Source organism: Streptopelia decaocto, assembly GCF_964273445.1.
Source record: "Streptopelia decaocto genome assembly, chromosome: 13".
Taxonomy (NCBI): domain Eukaryota; kingdom Metazoa; phylum Chordata; class Aves; order Columbiformes; family Columbidae; genus Streptopelia; species Streptopelia decaocto.
The window spans coordinates 9,255,062-9,278,712 of NC_138668.1; the positions used below are offsets into that span (position 1 = coordinate 9,255,062).

Sequence of the window (23,651 nt, forward strand, 5' to 3'; positions counted from 1 at the left end):
TCTTGGCCAAGTTCTCACAGACAGTGCTGAACCAGCAACTCCTGCTTGAGGCACAGCAGGTGAGAGGAAGAGCTGGTGTGCTCAAGCACCCAAGGATCTTCCAGTCCTTGTTTCCCAAGACATCAAGCTTTTAATGAGCACCTGCCTCCATCCTCACCTCCTGCTCTGCCTCCAGTTTGCCCCAGTTTGGGACTGGCAAGTGGCTCTTTCCTGGTATCTGCCCTAACCCTCTCCTTTGCAGCCTGAGGAACGACAAGGTCCTGATGGTTCCCCCAAGGGCTGAACAGAAAGTCACAGCTCAGAGCATATGGTCCATCACCCATTTGGGAGGAGGTCTTCCTCCATGCAGCCTTCAGCTGTTGGAAGGCTTTTTGCAACGAGAGAGGTGCAAAGAAATGTTAACTCTTGACTAAATATATATTATATATGTGTATCTATCGATGATCAGAGTGGTTCTAATATTTTTTACCTAGCAAGGATCTCAAAAGGAAGTTATGTAGAAGATGTACCGGTGTGTACCCCCCTTACTCCTGTGTGTACATACGTGTAAGGGGTGTGTGTAAAACAAGACGTTTGAGGGAACAATATCATACAAACCCAGAAGAATTTTGATTTGTCAAGATAATACATCGCCCACATTTAGCGCAAGAGGAAAATAAGACCCAAAGATTTTGAGAGGTCTGAGGCCCAGAGCCCCCAGGGGAAAAGCCACGCTATATTTGCGGAGGGACACTCGTCATGCAGGTCCAGCACGCGTCAGCAGTGTGGTGTCTCACAATGGGTGGGTGCTCCTCCTGCTCGACAGGTGGCACGAGCTCCTTCAGGCTACAGGGCAGGCGGCGGTGAAGAACGCTCTGGCTGTAACTGTGCCGGGACGAGTTCCGTGTCCTGTATTGTCTTTTTTGGTAGAGTGGTTACAGTCAAACCCCTCCCTGTTTAAGGAGAGGTATCTATTCCCACTACTCAGGGTGGGTTATCTGTTCCAAAATGCCCAGGAGATCCTGGGGCCCCATGTACAGGCTCCACAACCTGACCCACACCAGTGCTTGAGACGTGGGACTGAGTCTGTGGCACAGAACAGCCATCCGGGCCCCACATCATAGGGACAGGGGGGATCGGGGCAGCTCTAGGGGATATCCACAGAACTCTGGGGGTACTACAAATTCCCTGTAGTGCTGGGGGGGGTCTCACTAGAGGAAAAGAGGCGTTAGGGCTTCCTTGGGGGAATTTTGGAGCCCCGGGGATATAAGGTACCCCCCTGGGTGTGGGGCGTCCTCAGGAGATGTCACAGTCCCCAGTTCCTCACAAGCATTGCAGAAGTGAGCAGGAGATCCTTCGAGATGTAGGGCACCCCAACCAGCCTCTCATTAGTGGAGTGGGGGTGTCAGGGGACCCCAGCAGTCACTCACCGGTGGGGCGATGGGCTCAGTGTCATCCTTGGGGCATGGCGAGTGCAGGCAGGGGCCTGGGGAAGCCGCCTCCTCCTCCTCCTCCTCCTCTTCTTCCTCCTCTGCAGTGTCATCAGCGTCATCCAGGCTGAGCAGCAGCAAATTGGTAGAGCCAAAGGTTCGCTTCAGGTTGCAGCAGCTTGAGGAAGGAGCGCTCCTCGGGAACTCCACGCTGGGGGCACTGACATAACGTGAGGCAGAGGCGGTGACAGGTACCCCCAAGGCCATGGGAAGCACACACATGTCTTGGTTCCCCTGTGACCCCCATAACCCCTCCATTAACCCCATTGCCCCCGTGTTGCCACTGATAACCCTCAATACCCCCATCAACTTCCCAGTCTCCCCCTTGATTCTCTACCTTCCCCAGTGTCCCCCAACAACCCCGGCTGACTTTGCAGCCCTTCCAGGGACCCCTGGAGCTTCCCCAGTGCCCCCATCCAGAACCTTCCAGTAATGACCAGCAGGATCCTCCTGCCTCCTCTCAGCCCACAGTTGCTCCTCCACTTTGTTCCCAGTTGCCAGCCCACCCTGAGCTGCCTTTTACCCAAGGAAAGAGGCGACTGAGGGCTTGGCAAGGTCCTGAGGGCTCAGCAGGCACCTGGAGGCTGCAGGCTGAGTGTGGGTGCCTGATATGGGGTCCACGGCCTCCCTGATCTCCTTCGATGGCACCAGAGTTTTCAGCCCCGCGTTGGCCATGGCCTGTTGGTGCGAGTTCCTACCAGAGGTGTTGTGAGAGGTCTGGCTGCCCCCAGGAACAGCAGTGGGGCTCCTGCCTGCGACCTTGACCTCACAAACACTGGCTATACTGGTCACACATGGTTCCATGAGGGTTCCATGAGGGGCTTCTGTCCCAGCCCCTCCCCTTGCATTCCTCAGGTTACCCTTTGGATTGCTGGTTAAACCATTTCTATCCCCAAAGGAGCCACCAAATATTTAGAATCATAAAGTATCTCAAGATGGTGGGGATCCATACGCATCATTGCCTCCAATTCCCTGCTCATCAAGAGCCTGGTCTCCCCCAGTACAGAGTGCCCCAGGTATATGGGGCCAGTGAGGGCAGGAAGACTCCAGCTCATAAAGGGCTGAGGACAGAGAAGGAAGTGTTAAAAGGTAAAGAACAAAGGATTTGTGGCAGCAGTGCCACTTCTGCTACCTGTGTGTGTGTATCAACCATCCCCTGGGATCTACAGCCTCTCTCCTGTGACTGTCAGGCTGTCAGACTGTCCTGCTGCCAGGTCTTGTCAGGTCAGATAAAAAGTTGAGGAAGGGGCATCGGAGGTCACCAGGACTTAGCAATAACGCTCAATGAAGGCAAAAGAAACTCCCATTCAAGGAGCAACTGGAACAAATTGGACTAAGGAGAAAGTAAATGACAGAAAGGCTGAGGCGAAGCACGATAAAGACTTTTTTATAGAAGAGATAAAGCAGCTGCAGTTCTCGCTTTGTTTGGTGCAGGAGGAAATCAGCTTTCAGTGGTGCTCATCAGGTTCTTCGGGCAAGGGTGGCATAATTTCTCCAGTCTCTAAAATCCTGTCCCCCTGAAGGAAGGAGAGAGCACGGTGAGCATCTCCTCCTGCACCCAGTCCCTCTCTTCACACAGCACACTTTCAATTCTGCTCTAACCATCCCCACTTCCAGACAAAATATAATATCTTACTACCACTCACTCAGAGCACTCTCATTCACCCAACATTTCCCAGGCTGCTGAAGTTACATCACAGCCAAATTATCCGAAATCTACACTTGCTTTACCCCTTCTTTTCAGCTACAGAACAGCAGCTGAACATTTTGAGACTATCTGGTTTTAAAAAAATGTCTATTGGACTTATAGCACTGCACAACCACCTTCAACACAGCACAGCTGTGAGTCTCCAAACCCACAGTGAGTAATGAGGCTGAAGTCAGAGTCCCACAGCTTGGCCTTCAGTATGTTGCTATGTGGTCGTTAGCAATGGAACTTTTCATTATTTTAGATAAAGCACAATTAGGCAGATATTATGCAAAAAAAACCCTGCAACTGGCGGAAATAGCAAAGATAAACTTATATGAGAATATCTGCCCACTGACTCACTACACCAAATAATAAGTAACAGCTCAGAGCAGTTTGAAAACTGGTAAAAACCAAACAATCTGACACTCTCCGCTTTGTAAACCTGAGCCCAAGTGGAGGGTGGCACAGCTCCAGCTCTCTGGGGATGCCTGAGTGTGGGGGACCTTCGAGGACACCTGGGACCAAGCTTGTGTGGCCAGAACCAACACACGGTCAGCACTGAACTCCTCCCAACTCCTGACAACAGCCACCCCTGGCAGTGAGGAGAAGCAGAAACACTCCTCTCTGTCGCTCCATGCATTAATAAATAGGCTTTCACAAAGGCTTTAAACACAAAGATGCTGTTACTGTGCCGTAACTGAGGCTTGTGTTGCCAGAAGGGAATGCTTGTATTTTCTGCCCAGGACGGGCAGTGCTGTCAACCAGGTGCTGTCAGGTCAGTCTGCTGCTACAGAGGGAGGTACCACTGAAACAAGGACAAGATGAAAACTGCTCAAAAATACTGTAACTGTGCTGCTGCAGGGCAGCCTGCCCACGGGATCAAGCTCATCCTTCTAGAAATTCTCCCTGCACTGCTACTGCACAAACTTGCACTTCTCCCCAGGTCATCCCTTTTCTGCCTATTTGACCAAGCTGGAAGATAAAACAAGTATTAATAGACTTACTGGGAATATCCGTGGATTTGACATAACAACACCGTGCGGCGTTTTCTGAAAGAGGGAGAGGGGAGAAGAGAGGGAGGAGATGAGGAAAAAGGAGCGTTACACAGATGAAGTTTAAAGGATTTCCAAAACAGGGATGTCAACCCTTCTAGAACATGAGCTCTGCTGAGTACAAGACTCAAGTAAAGACCCAAGGCTAAAACAATTACCCCTCCCAAGCAGGATAAGACTGTAGAAGTGGAAGGTCTGTCCCATCATTGGGGCGTTTGCCACAGCCCTTCCCCACACCAGCAGCTGCAGTCTGGTCATCCCCAGGGACACAGAATCACAGAACGACTGGGGTTGGAAGGGACCTCTGCAGATCATCCAGTCCAGGCTCATCTCGAGCACTTGCACGGGATACGTCCAGACAGGTTCTGAATGTCTCCAGAGAAGGAAACTCCACAACCTCTCTGGGCACCCTGTCCCAGTGCTCTGTTACCCTCAAAGTAACGAAATTTCTTCTTATATTCAGTGGGAACCTTCTGTGTTTTCTGTGCCCACTGCCCCTCATCCTATCGTTGGGCACCACTGAAAGGAGTCTGATCCCATCCTCTTGACACTCATCTTGGGATATTTACAAGAATCGATAAGATCCCCTCTCAGTTTCTCTTCTCCAGGCTGAACAGACACAGTTCTCTGTCTTTCCTCTGGGAAAGCAACAATTAAGATGCGGCTTTCCAGCTCACAGGAGGCAGCACAGTCAAAGTTGGCCACCACCATAAAACATCACCAAAAATATATTTGTGTCACTCAAGCAAGGAAAAACAAATGCCGACCAGACCATGGGACGTCACCCAAACCTGCAGCTGACCCTTAACCAGCACGTTCACGCTGAAGCGGCTGCTGGTTCCATCACTCCCTGCAGGACAGAGCTTCCCGGGTTCAGCCCAGAGCGCCCTCGCTCTCCCCGCCCCCCTCCCGCGTCCCCGGGGCCGCACGCACCATGACGTGGTACTTCAGGTAGTAGCAGAGGAGCCAGGCGGGGACCAGGACCCGCACCAGGACGAAGCCGGCGGTCTGGTAGGCCTTGAACACCTGTGGGACGCAAGGACACGCGTCAGGCCCGGGACTGCTCGGGGCGGCGCGTCCAGGCCCGTGTCCCGCCCCCCGTTCACCTGCTGCCGCCAGAGCCCCCCGGGCTGCAGGAACCGCTCCCAGAACGCGGCCACCGGCCCCAGCCGCTGCCGCGGCAGGACGGGCTCCCGCTCGCTCAGCTCCTGGTCCCGCAGCCAGCGGCGCCGCAGGACGCGGAGCTGCTGCAGCCGCAGCTTCTCGTCCTCGCTGTAGCCGCTCATGGCGGCGCCGGTCCCGGTGCGGCCTGGCCCGGCTCTGCGCGGCGGACGGGCGCTGTGTCCTTCGCCACGGCGCACAGCAGTGACGTCCTCAGGGCGCACAATGATGCGTCATCGGGGGCGAGGTGGTCCCACGTGCAGGCCGAGCCCGGGGCTACGTGAGGGGTCCCGAGTGGCGCCCCCTGCGGGCTGGGAGAGCATCAGCCTCTTAACCGGAGGGTCGGGGGTTCGAGGCCCCGCCCCGGCACGGCGAGACTCGCGGCCTGCGGGGCCGCCATGGCCGAGCCGGAGCTGGGGATCCGCTTCCAGCGCCGCTTCCTGGCGGCCCGGCAGCTCCGCTCCTTCCCCTGGCTGGTATGAAGGGGAGCAGGGGAAGGAGCAGACCGGCTTCGGGTGGTGACATCCGGAGGGAACAGGGAAGATGCAGCTTTATTTTGTTTTAGGAACTGGAACAAAACCTACAGACTTCGCTGGATTCCTCCCTGCTGGTGGATATTCTGCACAAGGTAAGGGGGGACAGCTCGGTGTCACGCAGTACCCCGGGCTGCCACCTCTTGTGACCCAAGTGATTGCTCCCCTGTGCTGGGTTTTGCACAGAAAAACCTGGTGCCACGGTTTTTCCTTGAGCCTGGCAGAATTGCAGATTTCCTTCTCTTCCTGTTATTCAGCTGTTCTTAGCATCAACAATAAGAGCCCTGTGCCTGGGCACAAATGTCTTTAATGTCACAAGCAAGTCAGCCCCACAGGTTCTGTGTCTGGTGCTCCAGTGGTCAAAGTGACACAAGGAGCCACTCGGTGACTCCCTGGCCTTTCTCTGGCCCCTCACCGCCTTTCATAAAATCTTCACTTGGTCACCGGTGTCAATCGCTGTTCTTGTTTTAGACCATTCTCCACCCTCTGTGTGTAAAATATCCCCCTTCCACCAAGTACAGAAGATGCTTTCTGACTGAACTCATCAAAAAGGTACTGGCTACTTTTCATGTTGCTTCCAACTCTTTTATTTTTTTTCTTGAAAATATGCCTGTTTTATATTATGTAATAACAAAACAGCATTCAGTGTAAAATATTATGGCCAACAATCTATTAAAATGGGACAGAAAGTGTGCACGTCTTCTGTTTCATGACAAACAATTTGATACCCCACACTTTCCTGTTCTCTGTCACACAGCACGAGTCCACAGCAGCTGAGCCACTGGATGAACTGTATGATGCACTGGCAGATATTTTAAATGAAGAAGAATCTACTCGCTGTTACAAAAACTACTTACTGGTAAGAACTACTACCACATCATTATAAATCACTTTTAATCATCTGAACTAAGCAATAATTTGCTTTTAAAATAACCTCCCAGAAACCTGGAGTGTTTCCTGCCTGCCTATGGATTGTAAAGTGTAAAACCTGTTGTCTGTGCTGATCCATCCTTGTCTTCTCGTGTGTGTCCTGCAGCCCACGGGAGGATGTGTTACCCTGTCCGAGAGCGTGGCAATTATCTCTGGTGGAACCACGGGGCTCGTCACGTGGGACGCTGCTCTTCATCTCGCGGAATGGGCAATAGAGAACTCTGCAGTTTTTAGTAACAGGTAACGGCAGCAGCACAGATGAAATATCAGAAAAGATATTTTTATTCATATTGTGAGCTACAGACCTGGAATTTAATAACATACAATATTTACCCCCAAAATAATGGAAATGGCTATGGCCTTTTGCTACTGGATATCTGCTGCCCTCGTCTGTTCTGCAGCAGTCAAACTTCAATCCAGGAGCAGAGCTCATTGTTCTTTTAAGACAGGTTTTAAGATCCAGACGTTACCCCGTGCAGTCTGACCTGCTCTGTAAAGCCAGCTGTTAAGTTTCAGCTACTGCACTGTCGAGCCTGTAACTGAACTAGTGCACTTCACCTCGTGATGAGATTCATCTCATCTCTTCAGATGATCGATGTGCAGGTGTGCGCATCCAATTTCATTGTCTCGACTCTGTTTATAAGCAGCCAAGAGGAACAAGTACTTTTGAGGAAAGATCCAACCAAGTTAATTTAAAGTCTTGACCTGACAAGGAAAGGAGCTGTGCTACTGAAGTGTCTGTTCCTTTCCATGGACTATTAAAAGAATTGGACAACCAGTTCAGATGGAGACAACCAGGCTGCAGAAGTCTAAAACCAGGTGGAAATGCTTTGTACCACATGCAAAAGCAGTATTTCAAGTAATTAATTTTATGCTTACAATTGCATCTTCAGTGTTTGCCAGCTCTTTGAGACAAAGATTAGATTGTAGATGGTTTACTCAAAAATTATTGAAAAAATCTGTAACTGATTTTACCTTTAGATTGCTTGGAATGTTTTGATTTCCTAACTCAATTTGGAGCCCTAATAAGTACTACTTTTACTCCATTACCCTCCAGGACAGTCTTGGAATTAGGAAGTGGGATCGGCTTCACTGGAATTGCAATCTGTAAAACCTGCAACCCTAAAACGTACATATTTAGTGACCACCACCATGGCGTTCTCCAACAGCTGGCAGAAAACATCTGTTTGAACGGCTTTGTCTTGGAGCCTGAAACTACCCAGTGTATCCAAACGGAGACCGGAGGCCAGGAGGCAGAAGCAACAAATTACCAAAACCCAAAACTAATTGTTGCAGAACTGGAATGGGGCTCAGTTACAGGAAAACAACTGTTGGATCTTCAGCCTGACGTCATAATTGCAGCAGGTACTTTACGCCTCTGCTTTATGTCTCACTGTGTGCTGTCATGCAGGAATACACAAGTTAGGGAGATAAAAAAAACAACAGACACAAACCTTTTTTTGGAACTTGCCTATGTATAAATCTGGAGTTTATAAAAAAAACCCTAATAATGGAAAACTTAGCAATAGTAAGATTTCTTAACTGTAACTACAGGATTTTACTCCCTGATTCAGGGCTTTGCGAAGCTAATATTACTTAAGAATTCAGGTGAAAAAATGACAAAATACGCTGCCTTTGTCATCAAAAGTATCACATTAAGTATGTGAATTCCATAAAATGAAGTCACTGTATGTTACCTAATGCCAAGTCTGCTGTTCAGAGAACACACAAACCAGCCCAAGTTGGACTCATGGCACTAACTCAAAACTGAAAGTGATTTACACAGATCTCCTGTTTAATTCCTGCAGGACATTCCCTTATTACGGTCCCTTAAGAGTGACCAGTGTGTCCATTAGTGGTATGTGCACAGGTCTTGACATTTCTGTGAGGTAAACAACCACCACTTGAATGTCAGTCCTGAACACCAGATCGACAACGTCTCAGAATCGCAGTGCTAATTAGTAAGGCTGAGATTTTGTACCCCTTAGCAATCAGTCTTACCTTGCATCCCCAGTTCTGCTCTCAGGGACGTTATTCAAGATGAAAACTACTGCAGTTCAAGTCCTTTGCAATCAGCCTCTGAAATACAGGTTTTTAAACACTGCAGTTTCCTTCTAAGTAGTCGTACAGAGAGTACCAACACCCAAATGTTTTTGCTGTCTCCCATACAATGGGCTTAAATACAATATCTGACAATCCATTTACAAAAAAGAGCGCTGATTTTTCGTGATTTTGGACTGGTATTAGAGATGAGGGAAACTTGATGTAGCACATAAAGTACCAGCATTTTCTAAGGTCTCTTCTTGAGAATTTTTAACCCTTGAATACAAAAACTGTATTCTTCTGCAAGGTGAATATTTTTGTTTTGCAATTTTCATTCTGCTTTTTGCTCAGTTCTCAATAAATACTGAGTGTTTTCCCTTTTGTGCAGATGTGGTGTATGATCCAGAGATAACTTTAGCCCTTATTGCTATGCTGCAAAACCTCTCCACCTCCAGAGGAGATAGAAAACCTCCTGAGGTCTACATCGCTTCCACCATTCGTAACCCTGACACTTATTGCCTGTTCCAGGCTGAACTTGGTAGGTGCCTTTTCCATCAAGCCTGTCAATAGTTTTGGCCTCTTTTCCCACTGCTTAATCTGTAGTAGAGATGAAAATGAGCGGTAACTGTTCCACGTGGATTTGATCAGATCATAGCTTCACTTTTTGCTACATCCTCTCTATCACACCTCACTTAGTGCCAACTTGAAATGAAATGCAAGTGTGGTGGCAATAGGAAACTAACAGGGGTTAAGCTTAAAGGAGGAAAACCACCTGTGCTGCACTGTCACAGCGGTAACATTCAAGATGCAGCCTAAATTCTGTATCTCAAGTGTTCTTTGAGGCTTAAAAATACGTACTCATAAGCATTTGCCTGTAGCTTGCTGTAACAGCACGCTAAAGATCTCTTCTTAGAGAACCTGATACACAACTTGTGCTTTTCATTTTATTAAGCAGAATCATGATTCTCAGTGTTTCTTTTTACAGACAAAGTTGGGATCAGATGGCAGATTATTCCAGCACCCAGCAACAGTACTTTTCTCTATGATGTGCAGCCAAATGTAACTATTCTACAGCTATTTATATAGACTTGAAAACTGTGACAGCATTAGGATTTTCAGACCAACAAGGGCTATCTTGTCCTTGCAACAAGATTATCTGGAATTTAGGAACGTACACGAGAGGCACTGAGGATACAACTATATGCATGAACTCTCGTCAAAATGAATTCTGTTTCTGCTTGTAATTGTCAGCAGGTATGCAAGCTGCTGCCCCTGAAAAGTACCTGTGAACCTCAAGCAACAGCAAAAAAACCCCTAACTGTACTGCATTTTGATTCCACAGGAGACAACAGAATGGAACTGTATTTTTCTTTTCAACTTTGCTTTGTAAATAAGAGGCACATTTGCAGGATCACAGCATGATTCTCTCTCACTGACAAGGGAGGAAAACAATGTTTCATAGTAATAAATATTTTTAAGATTAAAACTAGCTATAATTGTTGTCTACTTTTTTACTTGTCTTTATATCCTTGCATACTTGCAGTATGTGTCATCTTAGAAATTAATAATAATACCTAGAATGACTACAGTAGTATCACAAGCTTACATGATGCTGTAAGAGAAGGTAATTGGTGCTGCTGTAAACAAAGTGCATCTTGATCCTGCAATGATGGCAAAAATCAGAATTTGATTTACATTTCTCACACACAGGCTGGCATTTTCACACCTGGCTATAGGACGCCATCCTCTCAGACTGGCCGGAAAAGACAAAGAGAATTATACTCAGCAATGCTCTAAGCATACTGCAAGGAGGAAGGACTTATCTCACCTGCTCTGAAAACTTCCATTATCCCTTAATCGTTTTCCTGTTGGACAGTATTGGTCCTGAAGCAGAAAAAAAACGTAAATGTTTCCTCTTTCTCCTCTCTTTACTTCCTTTTCTGTACCTTGTTTTTAAAACTACTTAAAAGAAAATGAACACATACTTCAGCTTCCTCCTTCTGTAGTAATAGACGATAGGTAATTTTAAGAATCACCTTGTGCTTCCAGTTGAAGGAGGCCAGGACTGCTAGTATTAAGTTGGATATATAGAAGTAACCCCCTATGCTTTGGTTTAGAATTTTGGATCTAACATTTTTATTACAGGAAGATGAAAGCTCTCTAAACCTTTCGGCATCACTATTTAGAGAAGTGCCTAATTCACCTCCCTGTGCGTTATCAATGGCTAAAGGGGAATGGCCATACCACCAGACAGAATTTTGCTTGAAGACAGAAAAAAAATAAAATCAGCTAATACATGGATCATTCTTTAGCCAAGAAGCTAATGGAATTGCCAAACCCCTGCAGTAAGGAACTTGCATCCTTTCCACCTTCACACCAGCGGAACCAAATCACTCTCAACCTTTTCTCAAGAGTGTCTAATGTAACCACGGTGCACAAAGGAAAGGCAAGATTAGCAAAGGGCTGTCCAGCTTGACAAAAGCGGATATTAAACAATTACTCAGTAAGGGCGTTTAAAAATGCTGGTGCAGAAACCACCACTGACCTAAGTACTCTGAAGTGGCTCAACACAAGCAGTAACCTCATGATAAAACCAACTGCATTTATCCCTTAAATGACTGACATCTATTTTAGAAAGAATCTAAAAGGTGATAAAAAGCATCTTGTAAGCCGTAGGTCTGCATACGAATACTGATAGCAACAATAAAAAAAAAAGATGACGGGTTTACCTGAATGAGCACTCAGAAAGTGAAATGCCCTTTTATTAAGTTATACATACTTTAATAATCTGTTTTGGTTTTATTTTTTCCTTTTCTATTCATCTGTTCAAAAAGAGCTACATTTTAGGTTCTTCCTCAAGGTAAATGGGCACATTCATCTCAGTGTACAAGGACAACACTCACTGAAAGGTATATTTTCCTCCAAGTGTTCAATAAAGCTGTCACATACTAGTGGCTGTACTTTCATATTCTTGCACACACCGTAAAAAGGAAAACAACTCTGAAACTAAATGGTTCTGTCTTAATAAGATCATATGAGAGGATATTTAGTGCCTGAGAAACACTAGCCAAGAATATTAACTGGCTAAAAAAACCAAAATAACCTTCTGTTCATATAAAACAATTCAAATAAAAGGCATCTCCCTTTTGCAAGAAAAAATACCCAATTCACCTACTAAAGTGCCTGGCAATAGTTGATACACGTATTTAAGTACCTCCACCAAAAAGTGACCTTTAAGCAGCCCAGGTGTTTGATTTTGGACAAGTCCCTAAAGTAACCAAACCTCCCTCCCACTTTGTAAAGATTCATCCCAAGCGATAAGAAAGGACAGGCTGTCCAGACACAAGGCTCGAGCTCATCAGTGCAGGAACCCTCTTCCCTCAAGACTTACACCACTGGCACACAAAGGACCTCGGCCACAGCTCCAGCGCTATTATTACTCACATGAGCAGCTCAAATTGTTAACAAAAAGGTGTGTCCAAACAATTGTCCCAAGATGAAGTAGTTAAAAACTGCAACCATACACAACACAAAGTGTTTATTCACTATTTATCAAATCGATGTATCGCCAGGAATGTATTAGCTTTTTTGGCAAAGTGTCATTTATTCTGCCCAAGCAAAGGAAGAACAGTCTGGTCCCAACTCTCATCCCAGCGCAGCTGCTTGGACACACGGAGATTTTTTCTGAAGTTGTGAAGTTTGCCTTCCAGTGTAGGAAATTCCAAGAAAAGCATCTGTAATTTAAAAAAGGAAAACCACAGAAAAATACCATCGTGTTACATTTTAGGCTCATTCTAGCCTCCCCAACAACAACCCTTAACTACAAATGCTGCAGCAAGAAAGCACTCTTTCATCTGGCCCTGTAAATAGTGAATGATGACTATATTTAAAATGTTCTTGCCAGCTTCAAATTAATATTCAAATAGAAATTAGGCCAATAACACTGACCAGGCAAAGCAATATCTTCTGAGAATGCAAAATACACAGATGATAGTCAGATATGAAAAGGCGGCTCACATGGTAGCACCTTTGCGGACACAGCTAGTGGGAAAGAAAAATAAGTCAAGCCTTTACCTTTAGTTGTTCCGCCAGTTCATTTGAGTCCCTGAATATCAGACCATTTTCATTGTGTTTCACAAGTTCATGTAAACTGTGAACAAAAGTCATAGAAAAAAATGTGAGACAAAAAGCAGTGAGAGGGACATAATACATTTAAAAAGCTGCAGAGTGACATCTGAAGAGACAATGCTACGATACCTGTAACATGATCCTGGATGTCTAGATATGAGCTTCATACCTGACAAAATGGAATGAAGGCACCTCCAAATGTTTACATTTAAAGACTCTCTTTCTCCCTTTTAAGTCAGGCTATCTAAATCTACCACTACAGTACAAAAGGGCCCTCATTCTGTCTTTGTGCATCTGGACATACAGCAAATATCAGGGCAATGATCTACTTTAAAATTAACCTACAAGGAAAATCTGGCCATAATTCAGTCCCTAAGACCTTCACAAAGAATTTTATTTATAAAAGCTACGGTTTCCTGAAAAGAACTGCAAATTTTATGGTTGACTATGCACACACTCATCCCTTCACAGAACAGACATGTTTATTCAGAAGGAAGGTTTTCTTACACAAAGTATATGGAAACAAAGGATTACGGGGTAGGTTTTTAAGGCAATTAGTTGCATTAAATACTCCCAAGTTTGTAGATTTCTAATTTATCTTATTGAATTAAAAAATAAAAAAAAAAAGTTGCTATGGCTTAATAATGGAATCTCCTTTGATACACACAGAAGCTGTTAAACTCTTGCTTTGCGATAACAGTTTTATATGATCCACTTAAACCCTATCAGAATAAGCAAGCTCTTACCATTCAAAATGTATTGCACATACAGGTAAACAACAGCCAAACATATCTACCACCTTCATGGGTAAATCCAAACCACTAGATGATTTATGGAGACACACCCCCAGGTCTGCTGAGCCTGAAGAACAAACAAAACAGACAAGAGTTTGAATTCTCTGAAAGCAGCTCTTCTAGCCCTACTGCAAACCTATTTATGTTCTACTTTGGGTGATGCGAGCTAAACAGAGCCACCTTCAACACTGTCCAGGCTGACTCGATTTCAAGCACTCAGGAAAAAGAAAAAGCAATTTATTTTGTGACTAAAATTAGTCAGGTTTTAGAAACATACCAGGTGAGCAGATATTGAATTAAAGGGAATTTTAAAATTTTACAGATTTTAAAACAGCCTTTCTGCCTTTTAATCTGCTAAGAATGGGTAAGTGCACAGGAAAACTCCACCACAACCCAGATGGGACATGCTGCGTGCCTTGCTAGCCACCTATTCCCGTTCAAGGGATTTCAAAATAGAGAAATTACAGCATGATTCTATAGACATTAGGTAGCTCAAACGTACCAAATAAACACAGTGTTTTACAGCCATATGAATCAGCAGGCTCGAACTCCGCAAAATGTAGATCAAGCTGAATATGTATTTTAGTACTTCATTAAACTTACTCACGCTTATGCTAATACAATGGACATGCTCAACTATTCCAAAGACATGTTATAGAATTTCAGCTACTTTTGCTTGCTGAGCCAAAAACTTTATTATTTCATTTACTAAAGTGACCCTGAAATAACCTGGAATATACATCAGCACGCTGCATTTCAGCATAGTTAGAGGGAAGGAAGAGTACAAAGAACAAGCTAAAAATATCAACACAGCTACTATATCTACTTCTCCTGATACCATTAAAAAAGTGTAGTTAGAGAAATTTAGCAAATTTGCTGGCATGAGTCAAAACCACGGATAGTATATATGTATACTGTCACTAACAAGCAAGTTCATTCGCTTAATATATTCTAGCAGCTTCCAGGAAAAATCTGTAGCAGCTCCCTGCAAATTTCCTAAGTTGTTTTTCAAACATTCTCAAGCCTATTTCATAATCCATTATTTACCAAGCAAAAGAGGGTAATCCTCAGCTTCAAGCCACGGCGTACAGATCTGGATGTGTTTAAAGTGCAGTTTATTTATCAGCCCATTGTAGTAGTCTTTTAGAGGTCCTTTACCTGTTTAAAACAGAAAAAAATATAGATAATAGTATTTTTTGTCAACATGACTGAAAATAGTGTGGTCTGTGCATCTTACTGTATGGCTGACAAACTCCTGTTGTATCAGGTACCTCAAAAAAAGGACACATAAAAGACTAAGTATCCTTGAAAGTACCGTGAACCTAGACCTGTTTACTCAATTTTCAGAAAAGCCTGTCACTGATATCCCCCATTCCTGACTTGCATTTTCTATACAGCCGTAAGATAACCAAATAACTAATGACGAATTTCAACAGCACAACTGGCCCTTCCAATTCACACTAATTTTTAATTTATTCTTAATGAGAAAGTTAAGGAAACAGCATTCATTCTGCCTACACAACTTTTTTGGCAAAACCTTGGTTGACGAGTACATCTGCTTTTCTAGGACTAAATAAAAAACTTTCTGTGTAACACTCCAAACATCAGATTTTAAGTTTCTTTTACTGCAGCATCTCAATGTTGAGCTTAAATTCTTTTGAACATGGAGTAATGCACAGCTATCCTAGGTAGGTGGGCTGAGAGCTTCTCCTTGTTAAAGATGTGCCCTGATGACATGGCTGTATCAGTTCAACTATAAAGCACTAGTCTCATAATCAGACATAAAGGTAACCGTCCCTCCTCTCTCCGCACCATCAACGGAAGAGTCAGCATAGAAAAGTGCAAACGAAGTCTTCTGTATTAGCGATGAAAGAATCGTAATACAAATGAACTCTTACCTGTTATCACACATACTAAAGATGGAAGCTTGACTCCTTCATTGACATATCGTTCATAATCTGGAGAAGATAAAAAACTGTTTAGAGCTGCCCAATACACTGATTCCTGGTTTAAGAATCGTCACAGTGTAGTAATTGTTTAGCTTCTTACTTCACAAGCATATACCTAGTAAAACAGTAAATTTAGCAATGCTAAAATTGACAAACTTCTGTAGAAATAAATTACAGTCTGTTTACAATGCACTATTCACGAAGCATTTGTTTGACTACACCAAATCAGCTGTTTCAATGTATCAATTTAGAAACTGCAGCTGCAAAGCCTACTGAGACAATACATATTCCCTTCTTTCTTATTAGCAGATACCTATGGAGAGTATATGTAATAGCTTGGAAAATAAAACTGCAATTTACAAGCTAGTTAGAAATATAATTCTCCCTGACAACTACTCTAATTGAATCCAGATGTTACACTTCTGTATTTCAACTCCTCCTCTTAAATGACTGCTAATTAATCAAATACACCTGCATTTTCACTACATACGGAAGCATTGTTCCTTAGCAAAACCCTTCACAACTGTCCAGAAAACAACTATTTTTCTTTTAATAGGTGAGATGAATTCCTTCATACCTACCTTCTAAAGCTTTCAAAAGGACTGAAAAGTCTTCATCCTCTGAAAGAGAAGGCTTTATTAGTGACATTCATATTTCTATCACTTATAATGAATTATTGTCTTTAAGTAACATCAATCAAGGTTTTCCTCACCCTCACCTAAATAATTTAAATATGCAACATGCTTTTCCTATTAAAAATCTGCTGGAACTATTTTAATAAATAAAATTTATTCTCAGATACAGGGCTTAATTGCTTCCCTTTTTGCCAACACAGCAGACAAACAAGCCACAAATACTGCCCAGCCTCAATGCCATCAAGTTAAAAATGTCTGTTTTCTAAAGCTACAGGATTAAGTATAGAACTTGCCCTGGTAATTCAAAGGTTTAGACAAGTCTGCCCATGATTACTAGCAATGGATTTGTTTCCCTTTCTGTTCCCTTTTTCATAAAGAGGAAAAGAAAGTGAAAAAATTATGTCATACACATTATCAGAAATAAAGGAGTAAATATTTTAGTTTATTAATCCATTTTACACCACCATGCAAGATAGTATGTCTAGAATGAAAGTTAAAAAAAGAAGTAGGAAATCTCTACAACCATTCTTGAAGCTGAGCCTCTAGACTGCATCTCCATTATTAAAATACCACTTTAAAAATCAACTCTTTTTAACCACTGAGGTAGGTAATACACAACTTGTCTTTATATACTTCCAGCCAAATGAATGGAAATAACTTTGCCACTGGTGATGTAAACATGCCTCTGTGGCATGGCAAGTGTTAAGTGTGAGAAAGTATAAAAAGTCCTTGTTTTATCTTCTGTTAAACAGTGGTTAAATATTAAAAATAAAACTATTCGTTTCCAAACCTGTCCAGCTTGTGCTGCTGATTAGAAGAGCTGGCCGTCCTCTGGTTTTTATCACATGTCCATTTTTTTCATCCTTTTCTGTAAAGGCAGATGTCTCAGAATTCAAACTGAGAGACTCTGTACTATGGAAACAGAATTTTCTGAGTATGGACTACACAAACACCACCAACAATCACAGAAGGAAATACTATGCTTAACCAGCACAAATTTCCAAACACTTTGTTTCTGAGTTGCAGAGATACTTGATCATAAGTGAGACAGCTCTTCCATCTTTTCTATCACTACAAAGAGCCTAGTGACACCACTGCTATAGGCATGATTCCACCTTCTAACAAAGTTTTTTCCTTAACAAATTGAGAAAGTAGCCCCTCTTTCCAGCTCGGTCTCAAACAGGATGGAGGCCAACAGTACATTTATGCAATTAAACTCAAAACCTATAATTGTATGGCAGGCATTAAAAAAAACCCCAAGCCTTCTATACACCATGGCTTTCACTTATTTTTGAAGCATTAGGCTGATAAAATAACACCTTGTTAAAGTGATCTACTATAGGAGACATCCTGCACATAGCCAGAGAGGAACATTTAATGCTTAAACCAAAATCCTAAAAGCTCTCCACAGTAAGCGACAGGAAGGATTGCTACTAATGAAGCATCCAGCCACTGTCATCGAGTTCAGTGGGAACTGACAACTGCTGAGTTCCAGCCCACAGATATTATATTACAGATCCCCTCAGTACTTATTCCAACGTCTTTAAAAGTAAAACACTTCATTATTTCACACACCAAGCATTATGTTATCACAGCTCAATGATTTCACTCATGGCCTCTCCTAGTGACAATTAAGCTAACATGCACAGTGTCAGCTGAAAGCGCAGAGACCACTCTACCTGCTGATGTTCAGTAACTTGTGACACCATGCAAAAGTATTTCTGGTAACTAAGTGCAATAACTTTATGTTATTCAGCTAAGGACTGTAACTGTGTGCTTTACTTAAACATACCGTGGTTTAAAAGGCTCATAGTCTTTGGCAAGTTTCATGTACAATTGATGTTGAATTTCTAATGGTGTTTCCTTAAAATAAGAAGCTGGCTTGTCATACAGTGTTACTGCCCTGTAATAAAATAAATAAACAATTTAAATTAAACACAGATGTAATAAAACACACGTGGTACAGTGACATGCTAAAATGATGTAAAGCAGAACATAATTAAGTTAATTAATACAGCACAATAATGATTTTTTTTTTATGTTTACAACTTTCTGTATTCCTGAAGTTTGTTGGAATACACCAAGGTGGACACATTAATCCCGTAACAAAGGACCCCTTTCTTGAGTGCACATTTAAGGGGTGTAATGCAACCATAAAATCTGCAGACACAGTTGTCCTGATCTTTAAACTTCATAACCTTTCCTGAGCAACTTTGATTTTAAAGCCCTCTGATTGCAAATGAAAAATTTGCAGGGCAGATGAGTTATTAATGAACCCAGTGATGTCTGCCTCATTTTGATTCCATAGTAGCACCTGGACTGCCACCTTCTAGTCAATGGGGTGATAATTTTGAAGGGTAACGAAGATTGTTGTATGCCCACACTCTACTAGCTCATCACCCCTGAAACACATTAGTTCAGTTTTTTAACAAAACGCCTTGGGAAAGTTGCTTTTGCAAGATCCCTCTGAATCCAGAATCACCAGGGCTATATTCTATGGCAGTATTCTGACATTGGGCCTGTGAGAAACTACAAGTTTACAGTGTGAGAACAAGCGTTGGTGGGAAAATACAAGAAGAAAGGACTGTATACTAACTGATACATGAAGAACAAAAGGATTGATGCTAACTGATACATTAAGGACAGTGGGGTAGCTTGTGATAGACCAAAAAAATGCTTTTATGGCAGCAACTTTGGTGGGAACACAAAATATACCACTTATGTAATGACTAACTTAGCCAATCAGCAAATGCTTGAGCAGGCATCATCGCAAGTATAAATGCAAGCCTGAATTTGTAATAAACGTCTCTCTTTGCACCTAAAAAATAGAGTCTGTGCTTCACTCGCTACAATATTATTTTATTTCACATATGCACACAGTAATTTGTTATAGGTATTTGACTTACTTTATGTTGCAATTTACCCATAGATCTTCTTTCATTGCGTTAGTGACACACAAGTTGTAGTCTGACAAACGCCCAAAAAGTTTTTCATACCTGAAAAAAATTAAATCTTAGTTTGCAATCACAGGCAGACAATTGCATTAAACAAACAATAACTGCCACCAGTGCCAATGCTGATTAAAAGCCAAACAAAACCAAAAGAAACCAAACTGTTCCCAGTAACTGAAATTTAATTGTACTGAAGCAGTATCAGTCTGAGAAGGGATACAGCATGACTCCCTTATTCTCTAAGATCCAAGAACACCACACTCGAAAGCCTTTAAAGCCTTTATGTACATCTAACCAATTAGATTCAGCAAGAAACAGAGCTTTAAAAATGAGCTGGAGTGTAAAGCAGCACTAGGGAATAAAACAACCCAGTATACATAAAGGAATTCTAGTAACAAGGTCGAAGTTTGCATATGCACATAAAAGCAGCCTGCCTACTTCATCAATCACCTTCTTACGTGTTTAACAAAGGTATTTTACAGAACGTGCTCTACGAAACAGAAAGGCTTTAACACAGCATAATACAGAAATCCTTCACAGAAACAGCCCATGGCTGATTATATTCTCCCCACTGGTTTCCATTCTTCCAAATTCTACAGAGGTCCATAGTTTATAAAGAGGAAAAGGAATTACTGTACAAACCATTTTGCAATTTGTACTAGTGGATGATTTCTTCCGTGACTCAGACTCATTATAGTGTATCCATAGTTGTGCCAATCAATTATCAGTTTGCTTCTCCAGAAAAGACATGCGACCCAGGCAACGGCTATACCAGGTAAGCCTGGAGGATTCTGTTTTATAAATAAAACAAGTAAAAACAACATAAGACTGTGGTAAAGTGACAAATGCTAAGCAACTACCAGAAAAAGAAAATAAAATTATTAAAATTATGTCCTTTTAAAGGCTCTTAATGAACAGTGACAATTTTGTATTCACAGATTATAGAACTGCCAGTCTCTCCTATAAAGACTGGTAGACTCTTCAAATTTTATTGTTGGATCAGGATCAAAATTCCCCTCTAATAAACACACAAACGTTTCAGTTAAGATTTATTCTTTACTGCTCCAAGCCGATGAGGTTGGAAAGCTCAACAGTTAACAGGAAGAACAAACAGGAGTTGTTAACAGAAAAATCAAAGTTTAGAGCCAAATAAGTAGTTTGACACAGGTTTACACCATTAAATAGGCCGGTTTTGGCTCTCAAATAATCAGAACAATGTCTGAGACTGCTGAACATGGCCTGTAATGCAGTACTATTTTTTCTTATTAAAATTAGTCCCAACACAAAACATACCTGAAGAAGAATATAGGATGGCTGATCTATCTTTAGCATTGTGTACAGTAATTGTATTGCCTGCACAATAACTTTTATGACATACTGGAAAACCTTCGGGCCAACTGTAAAGCAACAGAAAATCCGGTAAGAATATTGCGGCTCTCCAGAAACGTGCACCTCGTACAGAACCTGTCTCTGCAGAAACAGGTTTAAAGTAATGACATGCTGTAAAAATAGAAACCTGGTTTTAGACAAACATCTTGCAGTCACTATAAATTTCTATTTTGTATAGGAAGAAACCAGGTTATGGATGGACTAGAAAAAACCACACAAGGTTTAAAAAAAAGAGTCCCTGTTTCAGCCGGCATCAGAGCTGCATTAATGAGCTCAAGTAACTCGGGGGCAAGTGTTTAGAACAGGCAGGGAAGCCCCAAGGACGAGCAGCCTTTGCAGACCGCACTCCGCGCAGCAGCGAGCCCCAACCCCCCTCGGGTCATTTCCCATGTACGTCTCGTTCCCCCTCTGTCCCCGAACACAAGCACCCGCTCCGCACCCCGGCCCCGCCACTCGCTCCCCGCCGCCCGGGGCCCAGGCCCCCGAGCGGGGCCGGGAGCCGGAGCCGTCCCGCACCCACCTCGCAGCCCCCGCAGCTCCGCCACGGGCACCAGCCGGATGTTCCCGCTCCGCAGCACGTCGCCGTGCGGCCTGCTCTCTGCCGGAGGGGAGAGGCCCGTCAGAGGAGCGATCCCCGCACACCACCCCGACCCCAGCCCGGCCGCCACCTCCGCGCAGCTCCCGCCGGGCCGTCCCCTGAGGAACGGACCGCCCGCCCTCACTCACGGACGTAGCCCAGCAGCGCGACATCGTGCCCGTGCCGGGCCAGCGACAGCGCGTGGTACTGCATCCGCGGGCTGCGGCCCAGGTCACCCAGCACCGCCACGCACACCCGGCCCCCGCCGCCCGCCGCTGCCGCCCGCCGCCGCCACAGCAGCGCCGCGACCAGCGCCGCGCCCGCCAGCAGCAGCGCCGCCCCGCCCGCCGCCATCTTGTGGCGCCGGGAACTGCGCGGGGCGCCCCCTGGCGGCGGCGCGCTCTGGGCGGACCCGCGCTCGAGTCTGTGGCCACAGGACGAGTGGACAGCGACAGGCTCCAGGTCAAATATAATTTTAAAAATGCTTGTGGCTGGCAATAAGGTGACCGGAGGAGGCTTCAAAACTGTGTATTTTAAAGTGCGTTTACGGTAGGATGCAAAATGGACTTTCTTTCTTGCAGGGAATTTGAAAGGACGCCCCTGCTCACTGCGCCCGAGTTGAGAGTTCGGTAAAGGAGTTGTCATCGCTGAAAAAAGTGGCATGTTATCTAGTGCAGAATGACCCCAAATGTTTCAAAGCTAGTAAATAACTGGTACTTGTGGTTGTGAAGAAAAGTAGTTCTTGTTCAAGGTCACGGTATTTGTATTGCAGTGTTTGTTTCGCCATTACGCAATGACCTGTGAAACAACAAAGATGCTCAAGTTAATGAAAAGAGTGAGGACAGCGTCTGGTGTCCGTCCCAGGTGAGCTCAGGCAAGAAGGGCTCTTTGCGGTTAAGAATCTGCTGCTGATATTTTTGGGAGGCTTGGAGAAATATCCTTGCCAGGTAAAAATAAAAAAAAAAAAAAAAAAAAGGATTACACTTACTGCAACATTTGGGTATGGTAGAGGACAGAGAGTATTTTATCCAAGGTCAGATGCTGAGCTCAGGGTCACACAGAAATCATGGGCAGAGATGGCTGTGAAGTCCAATCAAATTTCTGACTCAGTTCAGTTAGTTCAGTTTTGCCATTCGTCTCCCTGACTAAACTCTACTGTAGCCTTCCAAATGTGTAGGGTTTTAAACACGATCCTAAGACAGGAGCGTGTGCTGCCAGCAGCAGTGGGCGGCCTGCCCAGGCACCCACGGGTGCCACCGCCCCAGCCAGAGCCATGGGCCAGGGAACAGAGACTCGGCGTTTTGGATAAGCCACATGAACCTGGGAGCAAACTGCACACCTCAAAGATGTATTTTATTCCCAAGATAAACATTCCGCTATAATGGCATACTGGTAGTGTTTTCCTCAGTGATAGGTATGGCTCAGAACAGAATCACTAAACCATAGAATCATTTCAGTTGGAAGAGACCCTCAGGATCACTGAGTCCAACAATAACCTAACCTAATTCTAGCACTAAACTGTGTCCCTAAGAACCTTGTCTAAATGCCTTTTAAACCCCTCAAGGAATGGTGACTCCACCACTGGGCAGCCTGTTCCAATGCCTGACAGCCCTTCCTGTGAATGATTTTTTTTCCTAATATCCAATCTAAAACTCCCCTGGTGTAACCTGAGGCCATTTTTTCTTGTGTTACCACTTGCTACTTGGGAGAAGAGACCAACACCGTCCATGCTACAACCTCCTTTTGGGTTGTTGTAGGCAGCAATGAAACACTGAAGCAATGTTCTGAAGTCAGCATTGACACCCCCCTAGAAACTATGCCCCAAAACCTAGCAAAACCTCTCAAATTAATTTCTTCTGCTATTTGAACTGTTAGAATTTAGTGGAAAACCAAAGGGTCCCCGCTTTTACTGTTGCTCTTTGGGTAGTTAGTGCTAGAGATGAAACTTGGCTGAAAACACCAAGAACAGGCTATTGAGGTCAAGAGAATGAAATACAAAACTTGTCAAGTGTTGGAGCAGTCAGCGTGGCTGGAGAAGGTGATGGGACTGAGCACTTGAATAAGAGAAAACAGTGAATAAAGTAGGTTCCCTTACCACTGTTAACAAAATAGTTATTTGACTCAAAGTAGAATTATGCAAATTAGAAAGATAAACACTTTTGCTGAAAATATGGGGTCTGGCTGGTTCAAAAAGAAAATAATTACCTTACAGGCAGATACAGCAACAGAGGATTTGCTTTTTTAATTCATGTATTTGACTTGGATATTTCTTGAAAGAGAAAATTCCCAGATTAGTAAACTAAGGCTCTCTGAGTTTTCATCATAACTCTGTAAGCAGAGGTGGATCACA

At 43.9% G+C, this 23,651-nt stretch overlaps 4 protein-coding genes across 5 annotated transcripts; 1 reads left to right on the forward strand and 3 right to left on the reverse strand.

Moving 5' to 3' along the window:
- Positions 1 to 502: 502 nt before the first annotated feature.
- LOC309445466 (uncharacterized protein) lies at positions 503 to 2,698 on the reverse strand. 2 transcript variants are annotated; one of them, XM_082064306.1, is made up of 3 exons: positions 1,993 to 2,698; positions 1,410 to 1,629; positions 503 to 897 (listed from the first exon to the last, which is right to left on the reverse strand). In XM_082064306.1, exons 1-3 carry the CDS (start codon positions 2,271 to 2,273, stop codon positions 826 to 828), a joined length of 573 nt encoding a protein of 190 aa, XP_081920432.1. In that variant the 5' UTR covers positions 2,274 to 2,698; the 3' UTR covers positions 503 to 825. The 2 variants fall into 2 exon arrangements, with proteins under 2 accessions (XP_081920432.1, XP_081920433.1); XM_082064307.1 differs by having other exon boundaries at positions 503 to 932.
- Positions 2,699 to 2,840: 142 nt separating this feature from the next.
- Positions 2,841 to 5,592, reverse strand: NDUFB6 (NADH:ubiquinone oxidoreductase subunit B6). Its single transcript, XM_082064308.1, has 4 exons — positions 5,318 to 5,592; positions 5,145 to 5,237; positions 4,164 to 4,208; positions 2,841 to 2,986 (listed from the first exon to the last, which is right to left on the reverse strand). Exons 1-4 carry the CDS (start codon positions 5,495 to 5,497, stop codon positions 2,918 to 2,920), a joined length of 387 nt encoding a protein of 128 aa, XP_081920434.1. The 5' UTR covers positions 5,498 to 5,592; the 3' UTR covers positions 2,841 to 2,917.
- A 28-nt stretch (positions 5,593 to 5,620) lies between these two features.
- On the forward strand, positions 5,621 to 10,367 carry EEF2KMT (eukaryotic elongation factor 2 lysine methyltransferase). The gene is made up of 8 exons (XM_082064305.1): positions 5,621 to 5,848; positions 5,938 to 6,000; positions 6,377 to 6,457; positions 6,663 to 6,764; positions 6,942 to 7,075; positions 7,893 to 8,200; positions 9,267 to 9,416; positions 9,864 to 10,367. The coding sequence occupies exons 1-8, from the start codon at positions 5,771 to 5,773 to the stop codon at positions 9,962 to 9,964; spliced, it is 1,017 nt and encodes a 338-aa protein (XP_081920431.1). The 5' UTR covers positions 5,621 to 5,770; the 3' UTR covers positions 9,965 to 10,367.
- A 2,032-nt stretch (positions 10,368 to 12,399) lies between these two features.
- ALG1 (ALG1 chitobiosyldiphosphodolichol beta-mannosyltransferase) lies at positions 12,400 to 21,656 on the reverse strand. The gene is made up of 13 exons (XM_082064304.1): positions 21,451 to 21,656; positions 21,245 to 21,322; positions 20,629 to 20,732; positions 19,978 to 20,126; positions 19,291 to 19,380; positions 18,177 to 18,287; positions 17,175 to 17,296; positions 16,331 to 16,369; positions 15,699 to 15,758; positions 14,848 to 14,958; positions 13,753 to 13,867; positions 12,953 to 13,028; positions 12,400 to 12,612 (listed from the first exon to the last, which is right to left on the reverse strand). The coding sequence occupies exons 1-13, from the start codon at positions 21,653 to 21,655 to the stop codon at positions 12,478 to 12,480; spliced, it is 1,395 nt and encodes a 464-aa protein (XP_081920430.1). The 5' UTR covers position 21,656; the 3' UTR covers positions 12,400 to 12,477.
- Positions 21,657 to 23,651: the final 1,995 nt, after the last annotated feature.